Here is a 17,808-nt window from a genome sequence, read left to right as displayed (position 1 = left end):
TAGCCAAGCAGCTTTTTAAGTGCGGTGTTGAACAGCAGGAACATTTTAGATGGCCTGTAGGACCTTGATAGATAGATTTTTAAGATGTTATTCAAAAATATGAGTGAGAGGGAAAGCAGAGGAGAGGTGGTGATGGTAGTAGAGGTGACAGGAGACTGACAAAGGTAGGTTTGGGAGGAGGAATTGAGGATGGGACAGTATGGATTTGGAAGGAGAGAGGGATGTGAGCACTAGGAGGGGAGTGCAACAGAAGCAAGAATGGCAGAAATAGAGATGACTTTCCCATAGGAACGTTGAATATGTGTTGGAGTATCTTCCAGAGGGTGCTAGGATGGAAAAGAGCTGTCATTCAGGAATGCTCTTCTTGTATCCAGGCTGTGTGACAGAAATACAGGCTTCTCCCTTGGGTGATGATTTTGTCATCCTGTACTGGGAGATGGATCTGCTGTATCTTAGGCTACTGTGCCTTCCAGGGTTCGTGCAAGAAGCCCTGTGATTTATCATGACCTCAAGGACTTATGCTGTTGGGTTGAGTTGATCTACTTTTATTTTAAAAGAATGCACTTAAATAGAAGGAGCTCCTCTGTTTCCCTTTAATCACATAAAAGGTAGTTAAAAACTAGTGTAAATCCTTAAATCTGCTTTAAACAATAGCAACTCATATCAGTGTGTGTGGGCAGGGATTTGAAACAACTATTGGATTTAGATGAAGCCAAATGCAAACAAAGCCAAGCAGCAGCAGTTCCCCCCTGCCTGCCCTTCAGCTCTGCCCCCTCCTTAGGCACAGCTGCCCCCAGCCCAGGCTTGTGGAATGGTTTCCTTCCCTCTCTACCATGATAGGAAGGGGAAGTGCCACAAAACTGTATGGCTTGCTCCTAGGGGAAGAACTGGCTGTGTCAGAGGCCCTTGCCAGCACAGGATGTGAGTGCAGAGCTGGCTTTTGCTGGGCAGGAATGGAATAATTAACACTTTATGTGTAATTTGCAGTGAATGTGTGATTCGCATGTCTACAGCAGTTTATTACCTGGATTAAATGGCTTTTATCCCAATATTTGTGCTGTGGTGTTTTCTTTCAGGAGCAGTGACTGTGCCTGGAGGGTTGGGGCAGTGGGAGCTGTGGTTTGTGCTGGGCAGGATGGGAAGCCTATGGAAAGATGTTGGAGGTAGTTGTGCCTCCAACAGGGCAACGAGTTTAAAGTCACTTGCTTGTACTGCCAGCACTTCATAGCAGGTACTTTTGAGTAAACTGGCTGATGTACCTCTCTGTGCAGCATCCCCAAGGACAAGGTGGCTGCTGCTACTTCAGAGTGCTGTTTCTGAGTCTTTCCCACCAAAACAGTGCTACTGTGCTGGGAATACTGAGAGCCAAGCAGCAGATTTTGGGCACTTACCAAGTCTTTGCTGAAATAATAGGCTTCTAGTAGCTGTAACAGGCTGAATAGAAATTGCTTGCTAATTAAAGGGGTCAGATCTGCCTATTCAATGTCAAGAATGTTCTGGAATTTATTTGGTGCCTGTGGTAGAAGCAACTGTTAACGTTTTCTGCAGCTCTGGAGGCTGAAAGGGTCTGTGTGAATTTCTTTGCTCTGATAAGACAAGGGGAAATTCAAGCCATGGTTTTGCAATTTCTGTGATGGGATGCTGAGTTGCCTTATCCTGGGCATAGCTTTGCATCTGTAATCTCTCTACTTTAGGGGGAGGGGGGAGTGTTTCTTTTTTATCCCCTCCACCCCCGTGCACCCCAGGCATGTCTTATCAAGCTCGGATAATAGCTGCAACCAGGGAGGAATGCAGAGGGTTTTTCTCTCTTTAGTTATCAGCAAAATTTGCATAGGAAAATGTTTGAGGAATGGTGTTCCTGAAGAAAGAGGCCCATTTCTTGTATTAATGCTAAATATTTTGTTACATAGCTGCCGCCTTTCTTTCTGTGTGTGAAGGCTGCCTCTTGTCCCTAGAAGACTCCTCAGCTGAGGTTTTCATGGGCCAAGCTCTCTATAATTTATGGAGATTCAATTGGTGGAAAAAGCATGAGGCTGACACAGATTTTCCTAGTGGATCTGCTTTCAGTTCATGATCTTTGCTTCTATTTCTTGTCACGTACGAGGAGAAATATGACCATGTGAACTACATTGTTCTGCTGGCTCTTTTGAAAAAGATGAGCCCAGGAAAGTAGGGATGGATGTGTCTTCCTGCAGGAGAGGAGCGAGAGCAGGAACAGTACACAAAGTTGTTGTGAAGGAGCTAAAGGTTTCATCCAGAATAACTTTAGGTTTACAACAGGGTCGTCACCACCACCTTCCTTTGCACTGCCACAAACACAACCTTGGTGTCTTGAGAACCTTTCTAGAAAAGATCCTGAGTGCTCTCAAGCTAAATATAATATGAGAACAGAAAAACTGTGTCTTGGTAACGTTTGTTTGCCCTGAGTTTAGTTGTGTGATCCTTTCACAAGTTCTTTCCTCCTCTATTATTAGGAAATATGGGCTTGGGAAGAGGAACTGTGAGTTCCTGCAGCGATCTCTTAATAGAAGAGGTATTGCTGACTTGCATGAGATAATCCTCTGGTTGCAACTCATTTACAGGATCTTCCTCCTTTAAGTGAGGCTTAAGCTAATATGGTTTACTTCATAATTGGGGCAGACTGATATGTGTGGACAGTTATGGAAAATCAGCTGATAGGTGGTAATTTGCTAAGCAGCTGGAGTTGAATTGTGTCTGCAAGCTTGAAATTCACTTACTTTAAAAATAAATAAGCCTTTTGTCCCAGTAAGTTATTAAGCTTCCCTTCCCAGTACTCTAAATCAGTGTGACACAAATGTTTCTAATGGGAAGATAAATCAAGATAATGTTCATAGATATTTCACAGGGTAGAGAAGAGGGCATGGAAAATGTATCTGGAGGAACCACCACCATGGGCAAGCAGTCAAAGCAAGCTCTTTGTGTCCTGCTTTAAAAAAATGTAACAAAATAATCTGTATTTCATGTCCAGAGAAGGCACGTGTCTCCTGGCACAGCAATGGCCTCTTGCAGAAGCCACTGGAGAGCTGCCTGGCTGGATTTCTGGCTGTCCGTGGCTGGACTTGAGCTCCCAAACAGTTCTCTAGCAGATTTTCATTATTTTACTGTGAATGAAATACGCATGTTGTGTTCTGCTCTTCACCATATAGATGCTGTGTGGAGACTTGGTGGCTGTGAATGTTTACAGGTGCATTTTTTCAGTGATTGCTGAGGAGCAGGATGACCCCAGCTCCCTTTGGGAGGGAGCGGCTTCTGTTTCTGTGGAAAGCGCTGGTGTGACTACCCAGGCACTGTAGCCATAAGCCCTGTGTTGCACACTTGCCTTTCAGCTTTACCTCTGCCCTTTGTTGCTTTTTCTCTCTGCAGTGCTGGAATTGCTGTGGGCTTCTACGGGAATGGGGAGACCAGTGACGGCATCCACCGGCTGACGTACTCGCTGCGCCACGCAAACCGCACCGTGGCCGGCGTCCAGGAGCGGGTGAGCACCGCACCACGGGGCCTGTGGCGAGGAGCAGCCTCACTCAGCACCTCTCCTCTCGAATCCGCCTGTGCCTGTGTCTCTTCCTGTTTTCTCTTCGTATCTGGGCTTAGAGATGTGCTAAAATTTCCATTAGTGGCGGGGTGATTTCTTCCGCTCTTCTAAAAATAACAAAGCGAACGCAGCTTGTTAAATGAAGTCTTCTCTTTGCTAGGTTTAAAAACAGCTTGTGATCAGCTCTCTCTTCCACACCCGGAAGAGGAGGCAGGCCAAAGCAGACAAATCTTAGTAAAATGTAGCATTTTAGTACCATTGGTTGTTCCCGTGCTGTCTCTAATTTCACGGTATCATAGTGCAACCCTGATGGCTGCAAAATGTGCGCATGTGTTAAGGCTCAGCTGAGGTGCCATCGTTGGACTACTTGCAAACAATCTCCCTTATAGATGCTTTTAAGTTGCTTTTGAAGGGTAAGCGGTCTGAGGCTCTTAAGACAGAGAACTGGTAATCTGCAAGCTGTCCATGACTTGCTAGTAAGAATGAATTCCCTTTTACTGCCTTGGCTTCCTGTACTTTAATTATTTTTTTTTTAAATTTGTTCATCCCCCTTTTTCTTTCCCATGCTATAGGTACTGGACACTGCAGTGGCCCTGAACCAAACAGTGGAACCAAACTTGCTCGTCCTGGAGGAGATGTTCAAGAAGCAGACGGACTATCTGCATATTGTCCAGAAACTGCAAAGTCTCTTGGATGATCTGGTCAGGCAAGCAACTGAGATCCCCTTTTGGAAGAATGATGAGCTGTCTCTGGAGGAGCTGGCAATTCAGATTGACCTCTATGACTGGTACAGGTGTGTAACATGCTGTAGTGTAGAGGTTGTAGCATCTGCTTTGGCCTGTTTTGCAAATATTATGTGCATGTTCTGGATGGCTGAGCCAAAGGCTCTCTATATTGCTGCAGGTGCTCTTGGCCCACGCAGCTGATTTGTTTCTTACAGCAAGATTGCATTCGGTTTAAATCAAAATGCACAGCTTTTTTGTCTTGGATGTCTTTATTACCAACTGATGAGAAACTTATTCTCAACACACAAAATCTGTAGTTTGTATTCTAGCACTGGGGGAAAAACCAGATATAGCTACTGCTCTGTCCTGATAAGTGCATAAAGAACACATTAAACAGAGTAGAAAGTGGCACTAGTTCTGTAAGTTAACCACACCCTAGCATTCCTTTTTATTAAACATATTTAGTAAGATATTGCATCAGTGGTATTCCACAAAAGAAAATCTCTATCCAAACATGTGGAATAAATAATGGAAGCATTTCCTAACAAATATCTAGGAAGTTTAAGAAGCCCCAATAGCTTTTCTTCCTCTGATGATGACCAGTGCATATAACTTCACACTAGAAAACACTAGCAGTCTCATTTCTCAACAACTATTTGTGCTGAGTGTGTTGTGTAAATGCTTTTACCTGCCTCAACTCCCAGTCCCACAAATACCCAGAGATCTCTGAAGATTAATCTTTGGAGGTGGTTTTGGAGAAGAGAAGGGCTGTGTTTTCCCCATAAATCACAATACTTCTTGATCTGTGCTTTTTACACACCAGTTTTCCTTTGCAGACTATGTTTTTGTTTGCTGCAGGTGGCTGGGATACCTGGGCCTGCTCCTGTTTCATGTCCTGATATGTTTGCTGGTGCTCTTTGGGCTCATTAGAAACTCCAGGGCCATTCTTATGGGGTAAGTCCTGACCCAAGGACAGGGCATAAGGAAAGTCAGCTGAATCCAAGTGCCTGCTAGTGAGAACCTCTGCCTGTTGTCAACTGATGTCAAGGACATCTGAAACTGAGCATCTTAAATTTGCCTTTGAGTAGAGAGATATTGTAGAGTGTAGCTCTGTGGAAACAGGGCTTCATGCAAGAGATGTTCACAGGAAGGTTCTTGAGCTATAAAATGCAGTGTTACTGGTGTTCATTGCCTTCTCATCGAAGGTGAGGAACTCATCCAGGCAGTCTGCTTTCCACTGGGTGGCATTGGAAGCCTCCAGTTGTTGAGAGATGGTAATGTGAACATCCTTCCTTAAAATTACAGGCTTTAAAAATCTCCCCTTAATTCTCTACAGCTGGGAAGGCATTTGTTAATTGATGATAAGCATTGCATGTGTCTACACAACCTGGTAGCATTGCCTTCCCTGTCACTATCTGCTCTTGTTACCTGGGGCTGTCACACCTGAGGGAACATTAAACTGAGAACAAGCAATGGTTTGCACAGTTATGAGAAGGAGTCTTGTTGCCATGGTACTGCAATGTTAATGCATGTCTGTTTCTCAAAAGCAGCGAAAATGCCCCATTACAGGAAAAAACTCTTCCTCTCCCTGTCTTGTAGCTTGACATATTTGGCAAAGATACTGGTATCATAAGCATAGTGACAGTTTGATAACTGACATGGCCAAGGGTTTATCCTGGTTCGTGGTGATGCCATTAATAATTGGAATGTGTATTCAGATTTATTATTTACCAGATGATTTCATACCTGGCAGGTTATACAGACAAAAGTCCAAGTGTATGCACAGATGGCAAACCCAGGGTTTAAATTAGAATCTCATTCTCTGTTAGCCAGAAGTTCATATTAAGGCATTCCCTAAAGGGAGCACATGGCATAAAGAAACAAGTGTATCACAGCCAGGCAAGATGGTGAAATGCCAGTTTTAGATGCTTTAGCCAAGCAATCAGTTACTGACCCAGTCATCTTCAGTTAAAGTAAAACAACAAATGCGTCTTATTGATTAACATGCTCAGCTGGAGGCACCAAGCTGTGTTGTCCTTATGTCATAAACCCACAGAACCTTGCTGATCCATGGCTGATAATTTTTGCATCCATTTGGAAAAGGCATAATAAAGTCTTAAGAGTCTCATTTCAGAGTGCAGCGCATATGTCAGTCTGGTGAAACTCCCTTACTTCTGCAAGATGAGGCATAGATCCATTCACAGAATAGGGGTTATTTAGAATTAAAATAAGTTGGTAAACTGAGAGATAGGTTTTTGGTTTTTTTTTAGTGGAGACCCATAGGTTTATTTTTTTAAAACTCTAGTATTCAGTGAGACAAATGTAGCAGAAAAAAGATCTGTCCCTTCCTCACAGAGATGCTTGTACTAGATTTGAATAAAAAATGTCTTGGTTATGAACAGGTTTTTGTATTGTTCAGGGTGTGGGTGGGAAGGGATCTACTTATGTTTCAAAGCCTGAGGGAAAAAGCATCCCTAAGAGAGCAAGCCAGTGTCTCTTTACTTTGAAGATAGAAACAGATAAAATGAAACTGCTTATTAGTCTGCAGCCCTGTACCTGAGGGAGTTGAGGAGCACTATAGCCTAAATATCTCTACCACTCATACTGACAGCAAGGGCGAAAAGCTAATGTGCTGGTTGGGAAGTGTAAAAGCCTTTTCCGTGAGTGTCTGCACCTGAGTGTCACTGAGGCCACTGCTCTGTCATCCCTCTGCCTTGTGTCTGCTTGACAGCAGACACATCCCCCTATTTCTGTCAGTAATGAGGTCCAGCTGTCAGAACAGAGTTTTAAATCTGTGTGGAGATGGACTCCTGTGGCAGTGGTAGGCACCTGAACTGTGGTTCCAAGCTGTTTGCCTGCAGGTGACTGTCTCTCTCCTGGAGCTATGTGGGATGCTTAGGAGCTCTTTGGGTGCACCAGCTTGGAACCAAGGTGTCCTAACAGGGGCTGTGTTCCCTCCCACCATCTGTAGCTGTGTTGTGCTTACATCCAACAACCTCATATATTGTAGACACAGGAGAGATTTCTCCAATTTTGGATCAGTATGGTTTTGTGGGTTTTTTTTTTTTTTATTTAGCATATTTTTCTTTGGGTATCTTTGGACCTGGAAAATGAAGCCCAGAATGGAAACAGTGAAAGTGATGGGACTGCAGTCAACCTCCTGCCAATCTGCCTCCCCTACAGCCACCTCTGTGTCTTTGTGCCTTTGGTTTCTCTGCTAGAAGCAGGATAATACTTTGCTTCCCTACTTCTCCCTTCCCCTGTAGCTCCAGGGCTACCAACAGCTGGACATGAACTTCTCTGGTTGCTGCTGTCCATGACATGTAAAATAGGATAGTTTATCTGAGGATACAGTCAGTGGTTAATAATTTTTTGGGTTTAGTAGTTGCTTTGGACTCCAAATAATACATCTTGTGAAAGGAACTGCTTGAAATCAGAGCTGCTACATCTGCCATCTGTCTGTCTCCCACAGGGTGTGCTTGCTTGGGGTGTTTGCCCTGATTGTCAGCTGGGGATCCCTGGGCCTGGAGCTGGCTGTCGCTGTGGTAAGTGGCTCACATCCAAATCCCATTCACCCTTTGCTGCAGGTTTAGCAGACACCAGATTAATGTTATGCTGTGCCTGTTTTATAGCATATTCTGCTCTAAGTAACTGTCCTAATAATTTCCATCTAGGAAAAGTACATGAGCTGCTCCTTCTCCATGGTGGGGTGCAGTAGCTTGTACTCCAGCACTGCTGTGGTTGTGTAAAGCATCGCTGGTGGGGATGGTGATGAGAGACTTCAGCATCTGAAACACCCCTAGAATAGAAGGTTCCCTGAGCTTAACCTGGCTCAACTGCTCTGATGCTGGTGTGCTTTGATACTCCTTTTGTCTTCCATCTATCCAGGGCTCCAGTGACTTCTGTATCAACCCTGATGCTTATGTCTCCAAAGTGGTTGAAGAGAATGCAGTGCTCAGTGCTGGTAAGTGCTGGGACTGGCTTTGGCACAGGGTTCTGCAGCTCCAGCTGTCACACAGGAGCATGGCAGTGACTGAGAATTTCAGGCTGTGTTTGAAACAGAGGAGCTGGCGTACAGTGGGAAACAAAATGTGTGGAGCTCTGGAAAAACAGCATTCTGGTCAAAAGTGTACATGTAGGCATCAGAACCACCTTCAGAACCTTTCTCCTGCCTTGACCCTTGGGTGGAAATAACTGATAAGATGGAATAACAGAAGTCCCTGGATTATTTTGCTTTAAATGTAGCACTCTTGGGTCATGTTTTCCTCTCTAAGTGACAGAACCATGGCAGCAGCAGTGTGCTGTTTGAGTTGTCATTTTTAAAACTTGCTCTTGGGTCTGTATTCCTCAATCTAGAATACTTATTTTTATATCTGTTATCAATAGTTTATATATAATTTTTTTCTCTTAATGGTGGCTATAAATAGTAGCCTCTTTGAAGGGTAAGTGAATGGAAACTGCTGCAAAGAAGTATGAATTTCCCTTTCCATTATAAATGCAGTATTTTGACTGCTTTGTGTGTCCTGTTCCACTTAAAGCATGTGCCTGCATCACAGTGGCATCCAGCTGAAGCACTGATATATTTGGGGTTTGTTGCTCCTAATTTAGACTGAAGTGGTTGTTGAGATGAGGGGTGCCTCCAGTTTGAACTTCACTGGGGCAAAGATGGCATTCAGAGCCATGGCTTAACAAAAAGGTGATTGGGTGTCTGCCAGCAGAGATACAATAAGTGCTGAAAAGGAGAAGTATTTTTAGGACTGAGTTTGCTGCTTAGTTACCAAAGTTAACTTTTTTTTCCTGCCTTCTCTCCCCCGATAGTTCTTTTATGTAGTTCTGTGTATGGTAAAACACAAATAGGCAATGGCGCTGATTTGTAAAAGGTGTGACTTGTGTTTTTTCTGGTTCTTATTTGGTGGAACCAGAGAACTTTTGCTGTGTGTGCAGAAGGTCTATGCTTAGCCAAATGCTCTCTCTCAGTGTGCAACTGGCAGGAAATTAGGTATGTAGCTATGGCTGAGGATGCAGGGATTGGAAACAGTAAAAAACACTTATGTCTGGAGACAGAATGTAGTATAAAAGAATACGTACAGATTGATATTGCAACCCTACATCTTATTTTTGGAATGCCTTTTTTATTGATTTCCTGGGAAGAAGATGATAGAGCCAGGCAGTGCTCTTTGCAACAAAGAAATGTAGTGAGGGAAGAGAATGAGTGTTTAGCATAAGATGAAAAACCTCTCTTGGCTGTGAAGGTGACAAAGATGTGGCTTCAGGTGCCAAGCTGGTTTCCTGGTTGTTCAAGGAAACAAGTGGGTCAGTGAGGCTGAGGGGAAATACCTGATGCTAATGCCAGCTGTGTGCTGTGATAAATTGTTAACCCAGCTTAGCTCTGGAGCATGTTTGGTAACAATTAGATTGACCCTGGGAAGCTAAAGAAAGGCCCCTTTGTGCTACTTCTCCATTTCAGTTGTCCTTGTCTGCTGGACTCCTGTGGTTTTCCATTGATCAGTATCATTCATTTGGAGGCTAACAGGGAGTGCAGGGCTGACATTCCATCCCTCCTCCCACATTCCCCGGCAGGGACAGTTGGCTTCCCGAGGGGAAAACAGGCTCTGCTCCTGCAGCACCACCATCTAACAGTTGTTAGAGCTCCATAAACAAGTGATTGGGTCTAAGGGAAATGTGAAGAGGAGGAAGAGCAGGTGCTGCCACAGGCCTGGGTCAGGAGAGTGACCCCTCCATGGGCTCTGAGTGTGTCAGCTCCTGCTGCCAGGAGCATTGGTGAGCACCTTTTCCTTTCTCCAGAAGGAAATGTGTCTAACTTCTGAGCCTGCCATTGCACTAGGCAGCTGCTTGGGAGATGATTGAATCTTCTGTCTTCCCATGTGGGTTTTCACTGCTGTGTCATAGTTTATGATCAGGAAGTTATGGAAATAGCTCTTGGTCCCCAGTCTCGAGATCTTCCTGTGCATCTGAGCAGGAAGAAAAATGATGACATGAGGACTGCAGTGTGGCAATTACACTTTAATCCAAATAAAACCTGTTTAAAAGTCTGGAATAAGTGTTAGTATCCCTTGGCTGCAAATTGTAGCAGCTGCTTTGTGATCGGCTGAGCCATATGTACAAGGAGAGCGATGAGCTCCAGGAGACAGGGACAGTCAGCATCGATGCTGTCCTCTCAGAGGAAGAGGCCCTGTTTGAAAGCCCCTGGTTCCAGTGCTTTATACTCTCTGCTTTGCTGTCTCTGCTCCTTGGATGATGTTCTCTAACATTACCAGCAGTGTAGACACACTAAAAGAGAGTGTGAGTGGCTGGAGGGGTTCAGGTAGATCATGGAAGAAGACTGTCACAGGTGTAGGAATCATGTTTGCTGTGGGAATCACTTCAGCTGAAGTTGGGCTGAGTCTTGCTGAGGTATCTGCTTCTGGCCAGTGCTGAGGTCTGGCCTGCTGGGCTGGGTGCTGCCATTTAATTTTAAGTATATGAAAAGCAATGAGTAATCCTAAGAAGTTTGGTAGTGCTGGGTCAATTTTTCTCTTTAATCACTATTTTTAGCTGTTGTTATTACATACAATGTATTGTAAGATTCTCTATGCTCTGACATTCTGACTGGGACTGAGCCATCGATATTTGCAATATTTTTTTGCTGGTGGCAGTTGTAGTTTTCACAGAAAAATAACTGAGTTGAATACTCGGCAACTAGTATGTTAATATTCCTGTTTATGTATTAATTGCTGTTTTCAAATCTAAGTGGAATTAATGGAGCTGAGAATAATCTGATTAAGTGCATTATTACTGTCATGTTTTTAGCTAGAGAGATGTTCTTGTTTTGCAGCTAAATTGTGCTGCAGTAAAAAAATGATGGGGGGAGAAAAGGGAGGCAAAGAACTTTAATGCAGGTTTCCTGGAGAAGGAAATACTTAAATAATTTTGCAGAAGAGGCTGATGTATGTGCCTAACTCATCCTGTATTCATTAATTGAGATAAAGCCAATGGAGTTGAACAGTGGCTGTATAATCAGCTCCTGCTGCTAGTAAAAAGACTTGGTGCAGCCAAGATGTTTATTTTCCAAGCAGGAGGCCATCTTCTAGTCCCATTCTTTTTCACTGATATTATGTTATTATCAGATGACTTGTTGCATAAAATTAAATAAAAAGGCACAATCTGTCTAAACAACAGGAAGATCTTCCTCCAGATTCTCTTACCAGAAATCTGCATGGGGAACAGCCACTCTCTTCATCCGAGGGAGCTGTAAACCTCGGGGGATGGATAATGGAGCCTTTTAGCTCCAGTCCAGCCAAGCTGGTCAGGCTGGATGCTGAGGCTTGGCTGCTGAGATATGAGCAGGGAGGGTTCTTGTCATGCCCAGCCTCCTAATTGGCCCCCCATTGATGCAATCTCATCTTGGAAGTCCAGAGCTGAATCAGCCAAAGCACTGACACCATCACTGCCTCTGTTTCCTCTCTAGAAGTAAGGTCAGAACAAAACCTCAGGTGGGGCATTGGTGTCTGCACAGTTATTACCTGAGCTCAGAGTACACTGCAGGAAAGAGTTTGTCCAAAGAAGTTCTCTTGAGAATCCTGCTGAGCTGATGTTGGCACTGAGAAGCTGTTTTCCTGCCTGGTTTTGTTGGACTCCTGATTAGCAGAAAGCTTTGAGTGGAGGGCAGATGGGACAGCTACAAGCTCTTTGCTTTCACCAATACAAGAGTAGGATGTATCAGAGAAATTAAATGTTCTGCAGATACCTCCCTTTGCTGTCAGACTGGTGCCTTAGGGAAACAAAACTTCTGGTGAGGAACACATTACCTGGGCAAGAAACTCCAGCCAAAACAGCTGCCTTCCTTTGACACCACAGGTGCTTTCTCTGATGATTGAACCCACAGAGACAGCCTCATCTGGGTGTGTAGGTAAAATGAGCACTGCTAAGAGAGCACTCAATTAGGGATGAAGAAGAGCTGGGAAAAGCTGTTCTAGGTGTGAGGATTTTCTTTGGAACTAGGATCTTTTTTTCTGATTTCTCTCTGCAGACCTTCTCACTGCCTTTTGGCAGGTGCATAATGCCATTTTTGCATTTTGGCTGGGCTTTGAAGTGAATAGTAAGTCTCCATGGTTGCAGAAGCAGTAAGTAGTTCTAGCAGCTGAAGCTGTCTTTAGTAGGAAGCTCTACTTTCCTTTCTAGGAAAAACAGACTTTGCAAAAATAAAGCATTTCTGGTAGTTCCCTTCCTTGCCTTCTGCTCCCACAATGCCTGTGCACCAGGAGTGAGTCAGGAGGACTGCTGCTAGCAACAGCAGGCATGGGCAGCTGCAGATGTGACCCCACCTAACCCTTCTGCTATGAACTAGATTGCCTAAAGGCCAGCTTCAAAAATCAGATCAACCTTTAGGAATTTTCCTTGAGAGGAAAATGCATCAGAAAGATAATTATAGAAAGAAATCGCCTGGAGCTGTTAGCAGAGTGCAAGTGATGGATTAGTGTAGCTGTTTTCTGGTCAGAAATATGAGACTTGGTGATGTACAGGATAGCCTCCACCAGGTTTAAAACAGGTGAAGAGTCTTTCCTCTTTTCCTGATGGCATGGAGGCAGGGGGCACGGTCCTCTTAATTTCCAGGCTTTGCAGTACAGCATCACCTTAAGGCAGCTTCATTGCCTGTTGTAGCCACAGATTTAAAGCACCACAGCTCGGGCTCAGTGCAGGGGAGAGCTGCTCCTGATGGCTGTGCCTTTTTGGGAAGCGTGTTTTATGTAGAGTGTCACACTTGTCAGCAGCAAAGCCAGTGCTACCACAGTGATTCCTTGTTGATCCTGCCTTCCAGGGTGAAGCAAGGCAAGCACTTATTTCACTGTACTGCTTTTTGCTTCACTTGTAACCAGCAATCTTTATCCTGGGCTTACAAGCTGCGAACTATGATATCAGGAACTCTCATCTCCAATCTGCCCGCCAGGGACAATCTAGAAGGCCCTCAAGAAACATTTCTAGAGCTCTGCATTAGCAGTATGTCATGCTTATTGCACTTACAAAGGCGATGTAAACTTGATACCACTGTGGGAGCTTAAGAGAAACCTTTAGTGGTTTGTTGGTTTAAAATAAATAGGTGACAAGATCAGAGCTCCTCTGGGTCACTGTGTGTGGTGCTGTGCTGTTGTCTCAGTGCAGGTGTGTTTTAATCCTTTTTCACACAGCCATTGTGTGTGATTTATGAGCCAGGGAGGAGCAGCCCTTTCCTTGGCTCAGCAGTTGTGGACAGTCACTTCTGTGGTCTGCCCAAAGTGAGGCACAAAGCAGTTCTTGCTGCCCTCCTGTCTGCCCAGAATTTGCTAATTGCTGTTTAGAGGCTTGGCTGGGGAGATGTAAGTCGTCCCAGAGAAAGAGTCGGTGGGAGGGAGATGGAGCAGCTGGCAGGAGCTGCCCCAGAGTAGGCTAATGAATTATAAATAACAGCTGTCAGGTTGCATTGGCAGCACACAGGGGCTGACAGGCTGTGTTGTAGCACTTGGTCTCCAGCATGCTGCCTTGCCGAAAGGTGCATTCAATATTTATGGGAAGTATGGCAGAGTCAGGATACAGTCAGGTCTGCTTCCTCCACAGCTCTGCTTGCTTCTGCTTGTGCCTTTTACTGATTTCTGAACTGGGACTCAGCAGAATAGCTGTGCAGCCTGGAATATGCATTACTGAAAGTCACAGAGAGAAGATTAAAAAGAATGGAGAAAAGGTGCTGGTGGAGGGGGAATGCAGAGGGTTTGTGTGTTTTAGGGCTTTTGTAGTCTTTACCACACCAACGTCACCCTTGATTTTGCTGAGCTGGCATGCTCCTATTCATCTGAAGAGGAACTGTAAATGTTTGAGGAATAATCTAAAGGTATTTGGATGATCAAGTCTTTCAGAGCTCCCTTCCTTGATAACATTATTGAGGATGGCAGGGGAAAGCCTGGTATTTGTAATTTGTGTGTGCTGGCAGTTGATGTAGTATTGTAGAGGGCTCATGAGGGCACCAGGCTGGTTTCACACCCATCTGAACGAAGAGGAACACAGCTGCGTCTTCAAGCCTGGAAACAAATGATGCTGTTAGCAGAACACAGTAACAGACTTACCTGGAAGTTTATGAGTGTCTTCAGTGTACTGTAGTTGGATTTGTCCTAGACTGATGTCTTGTCTTAGGTTTATGTGGTGGGTAGTGCCGACTTCTGAATAAAACTTTTTCTGCGTTCCATCTGACTTTAAGTGGAGCCAGACCCGTTGCCTATCACTGGTTTAGAAACAATACAAAAATACTGCAAAGCTGGAACGACGTATCTGGCCTGACTTTCTTCTCTTGTGTCTTACCAGAGACTCTCCGCTATTACATGACCTGTAGTGCTGGATACCCCAACCCTTTCCAGCAGGTGAGTGTAAGCACCCTACCTCCTTCCACCCCTGGGTCTCCTCATCCTGCAGGGTGTAGGTTAAGGGCTCTTGGTGCCAGCAAGCAGCCAGTTACAGGGTGTTTGCTCTAGGGAGCGCTCTGGCTGCTGGTAAAGCTTTGGCAGCTACTTCCCAGCTGCAGGAAGTGGCACTGTGATTGAGTGAGGAGTTTTTTCTAACTTTATCACTACCTGCACAGCTTCAGGTCCAGGATGCCCCCTTAGAAGGGCCTGTGTGTAAGGTGGTGAGACCCATGGCTTTGTTTGTGGTACCTCTGTTTACAAGGCACTTGTCTAAGAGCAACAATGTGGAGACAGCACCACAATTAATGCCAGGCTGGAAAACTGTGTAGTTCCTGCTTTGAATCTCTTCTTGAAGGTTCTTTTGGGTTAAACAGTGGTGACACTCCACTCCCAAAATGCAGCCACTTCTGTGGGTGAAGGAGTGTTTTTCACAGATGCCTCTTACAAACCTTTGAACATCTAAGGGATTTATCCTGAAGTATAAATGTGAGTCATTATTCTCTTGTGTGGGGGCAGAAGAGCAGCACCTGGGCCCATTCCAAACCTTGTCGTATGCATCAGAGGCCAGAACGGGCCCACACCACCCACCATCTGGCAGACACCAGCTGCTTCACCATTTATATTTAGGATTCTTTTTAAACCTTGTCTTCCTCTGTTTTAAAGGGTGGGGTAAGAACACTTCAGGCTGTGGTTTGATGCATCTCTGCCATCTGTTGCATTTCTGGTTGCTCCATGTACTCCCTGACATGCTATTGCATGTGAAATTCTCTTGCTGCTTTAAAGGGATGTGAAGGCTGCACCCTAATACAAACAACTTCTACTGTTAACATTGTCTTTCTCATCCATCTGATTTAGTAAAAAAATCCAGCTGTGTTCTGTGGTGAGAACTTGAATGCTTTGTGTCTTTTCTTTCTCCTTCCCTTCTGTCCTAGAGCCAGCCCCAGCTGTGTGTACATTTTTTGTGTATGTATTTTGTTCTTTGTTTGTGGGTTTGTGTTTTTAGGGGTTTTTTTCCTTTTGGTTCTTCCCTTCTCCTCTTCTCTCTGTCTGTACTTCTTCCAGTTTGGTAAAAGTCAAACTTAACCCTGTTGCAGCTGCACTCATGTCAGTTGGGACATCTTGAACTTGTACGATTCATACAGAAGATGCTTCAATATTTGGGAAATAGGATTTCAGTCTTTTCCCAGGAGATCTGTTGGTCTGTGTGGCCTGAATTGCTGAAACATTGCATGTTTTGTGTTGAGCAGAAGCTGTCAGGGAGTCACAAGGCTCTGGTAGAAATGCAGGATGATGTGTCGGAACTCATGAAGTCAGCGAGCAGAGAGCACCCCACCTCCAAGGTAACTCTCCTCAAGTTTGCTCTCCCTTTTCTTTGTGGCTCCCCTCAACCTTGTACAGAACCCAGCATCAGCTCCTGCTAAGCATTCCCTTGCAGTAATCACTAGCTTGTTGCTTGCAGGAGTATCTTACTCGGATCCAGGAGGTTTTGAATTCAACAGAGATCAACTTGCAGCAGCTGACAGCTTTAGTGGACTGTCGGAGTCTGCATTTGGTGAGTTCTTGGTAACTGGGCTTGAGCTAAGAAAGAGCAAAGGGGGTGTAGAGCCTGTATTAGTTTGGAGTTCCAAATCTCTGGCGTGCCAGAAGAGTGCACAACAGCTTTTTACTGATTGATTCCAGCAGAAAGGGGAATGAGAATTTGGATGAAGTTAGCTTTCAGTTTAAAGATCAACACAGAAAACTAGGTAACATGCCTTCATACATCTACAGGCTGCAGCCATAGAGGCCTTCAGGTTTGGGGTTTTTTGTGTATAGCAAATAACTTGTTGCCTTTCCCATGCAGTGCAGTGCCACTGCCTCTCTAAAGGCAGAGACACAGACAGTTCATGCTTCTGTTCTTGGGCATGGAACATTGTGAGGCAGCTGAGAGACTTAATGAAAAATATCATATCTTCAGCTGGATGGATAAGTTTGCCTTGGCTGTTTATTTTTGTTCCTCTTAAAGTCTGATTGTGGGCAGTTGAAAATATTTCTGTGTCTAAATCCAAGCTGGTTTTTGTGAGGGGAAACAAGGGTTAGATCATTTATGAAAAATACTTGAGTCCCTGAAATTACAATAGAACTATGCTCTAGAAAAGGGAGTGCGATGTCTCTGAGTTGTTTCAGAGAGTGTAGTCTGGAGAAGGGCTTTTGAGCTACAGCTCAATGTTAACTCTGCACTGATCAGGAAACTCCACTCCTTTCTCTCTGCAGGATTACATCCAGGCTCTGACAGGCTTCTGCTATGATGGAGTGGAAGGCCTCATCTACCTGGTTCTCTTCTCCTTTGTCACAGCCCTCATGTTCAGTTCCATTGTCTGCAGCGTCCCACACACTTGGCAGCAAAAGAGGTACAGAGAGGGTTTAGATCCTGTAGCACTGTAGAGCTCTTTCCCAGTGAAGACTGGCTGGATTTGTGCCCATGAGCATATGGAGCTCATTCCCACGTGATCCCAGGAGTGTGAGGGATGAGGCTTTATAAGCACAGGTCTAAAAGGAAAAAAAAATTGTTGTGTTTTGCTCTGGCTGTGGTTAATACTAACATCTGAACCTTATTGCACTGGAATATTCTGTGTGCAGAGTATTCAGCACACTGTAGGACTGTGAGTCAAGTCAGCTGAATGATTATAGCTCTAACATAGAGGTAATGCTTGAACTTTTGCTCTCTCTAAAATTCTTATTCTCTTATGTTGCTTTGGAGACATTTTTTTACTATGGGAATAAGGAGCAGTTTACACTTGCCTTTTTAGCTTTGCTCATGCTGAGGTGACTACTTTGCATAGATAATTGAAGGCAGGAACTGTCTTGTCAATAGCATGAGCAGGTGAGAGACTTGCAAATTGGAACTGGTGTTGATGATGATAACCAGATTGATCAGTAATTCTTTAGCAAACCTTCTCTTCACTGGCTGGCTGCTGCACCACATGCAGCTGTTAAAATGGCATTGAGTTTTCTGCTCTTGCAGAAGAGCAATAGACTGCAGCGAAATCTCTTCTGTGGTCCTGATTTTTGTGGTAAAATAGAATGCCCTGAACAATAGCAGGAAGCCAGAGCTGGCCCAGTGTGC

The 17,808-nt window shown here is 44.5% G+C and overlaps 1 protein-coding gene across 3 annotated transcripts in view; it reads left to right on the top strand.

Annotated features, from left to right (window-relative positions):
- The window catches only part of TTYH3 (tweety family member 3), a 74,319-nt gene that overhangs the window by 41,007 nt on the left and 15,504 nt on the right, over nt 1-17,808 (top strand). For all 3 annotated transcript variants that reach the window (XM_048320533.1, XM_048320532.1, XM_048320531.1), the window contains exons 3-11: nt 3,385-3,496; nt 4,123-4,343; nt 5,134-5,229; nt 7,748-7,820; nt 8,164-8,239; nt 14,605-14,660; nt 15,950-16,042; nt 16,162-16,254; nt 16,956-17,092. In XM_048320533.1, the coding sequence (XP_048176490.1) occupies nt 3,385-3,496; nt 4,123-4,343; nt 5,134-5,229; nt 7,748-7,820; nt 8,164-8,239; nt 14,605-14,660; nt 15,950-16,042; nt 16,162-16,254; nt 16,956-17,092 (957 nt within the window). The remainder of the gene's footprint in view (nt 1-3,384; nt 3,497-4,122; nt 4,344-5,133; nt 5,230-7,747; nt 7,821-8,163; nt 8,240-14,604; nt 14,661-15,949; nt 16,043-16,161; nt 16,255-16,955; nt 17,093-17,808) is intronic.

Source organism: Corvus hawaiiensis, chromosome 16 (assembly GCF_020740725.1).
Source record: "Corvus hawaiiensis isolate bCorHaw1 chromosome 16, bCorHaw1.pri.cur, whole genome shotgun sequence".
Taxonomy (NCBI): Eukaryota; Metazoa; Chordata; class Aves; order Passeriformes; family Corvidae; genus Corvus; species Corvus hawaiiensis.
Note: the sequence above shows the minus strand (reverse complement) of the source record. Positions and strands in the feature narration are given on the sequence as shown.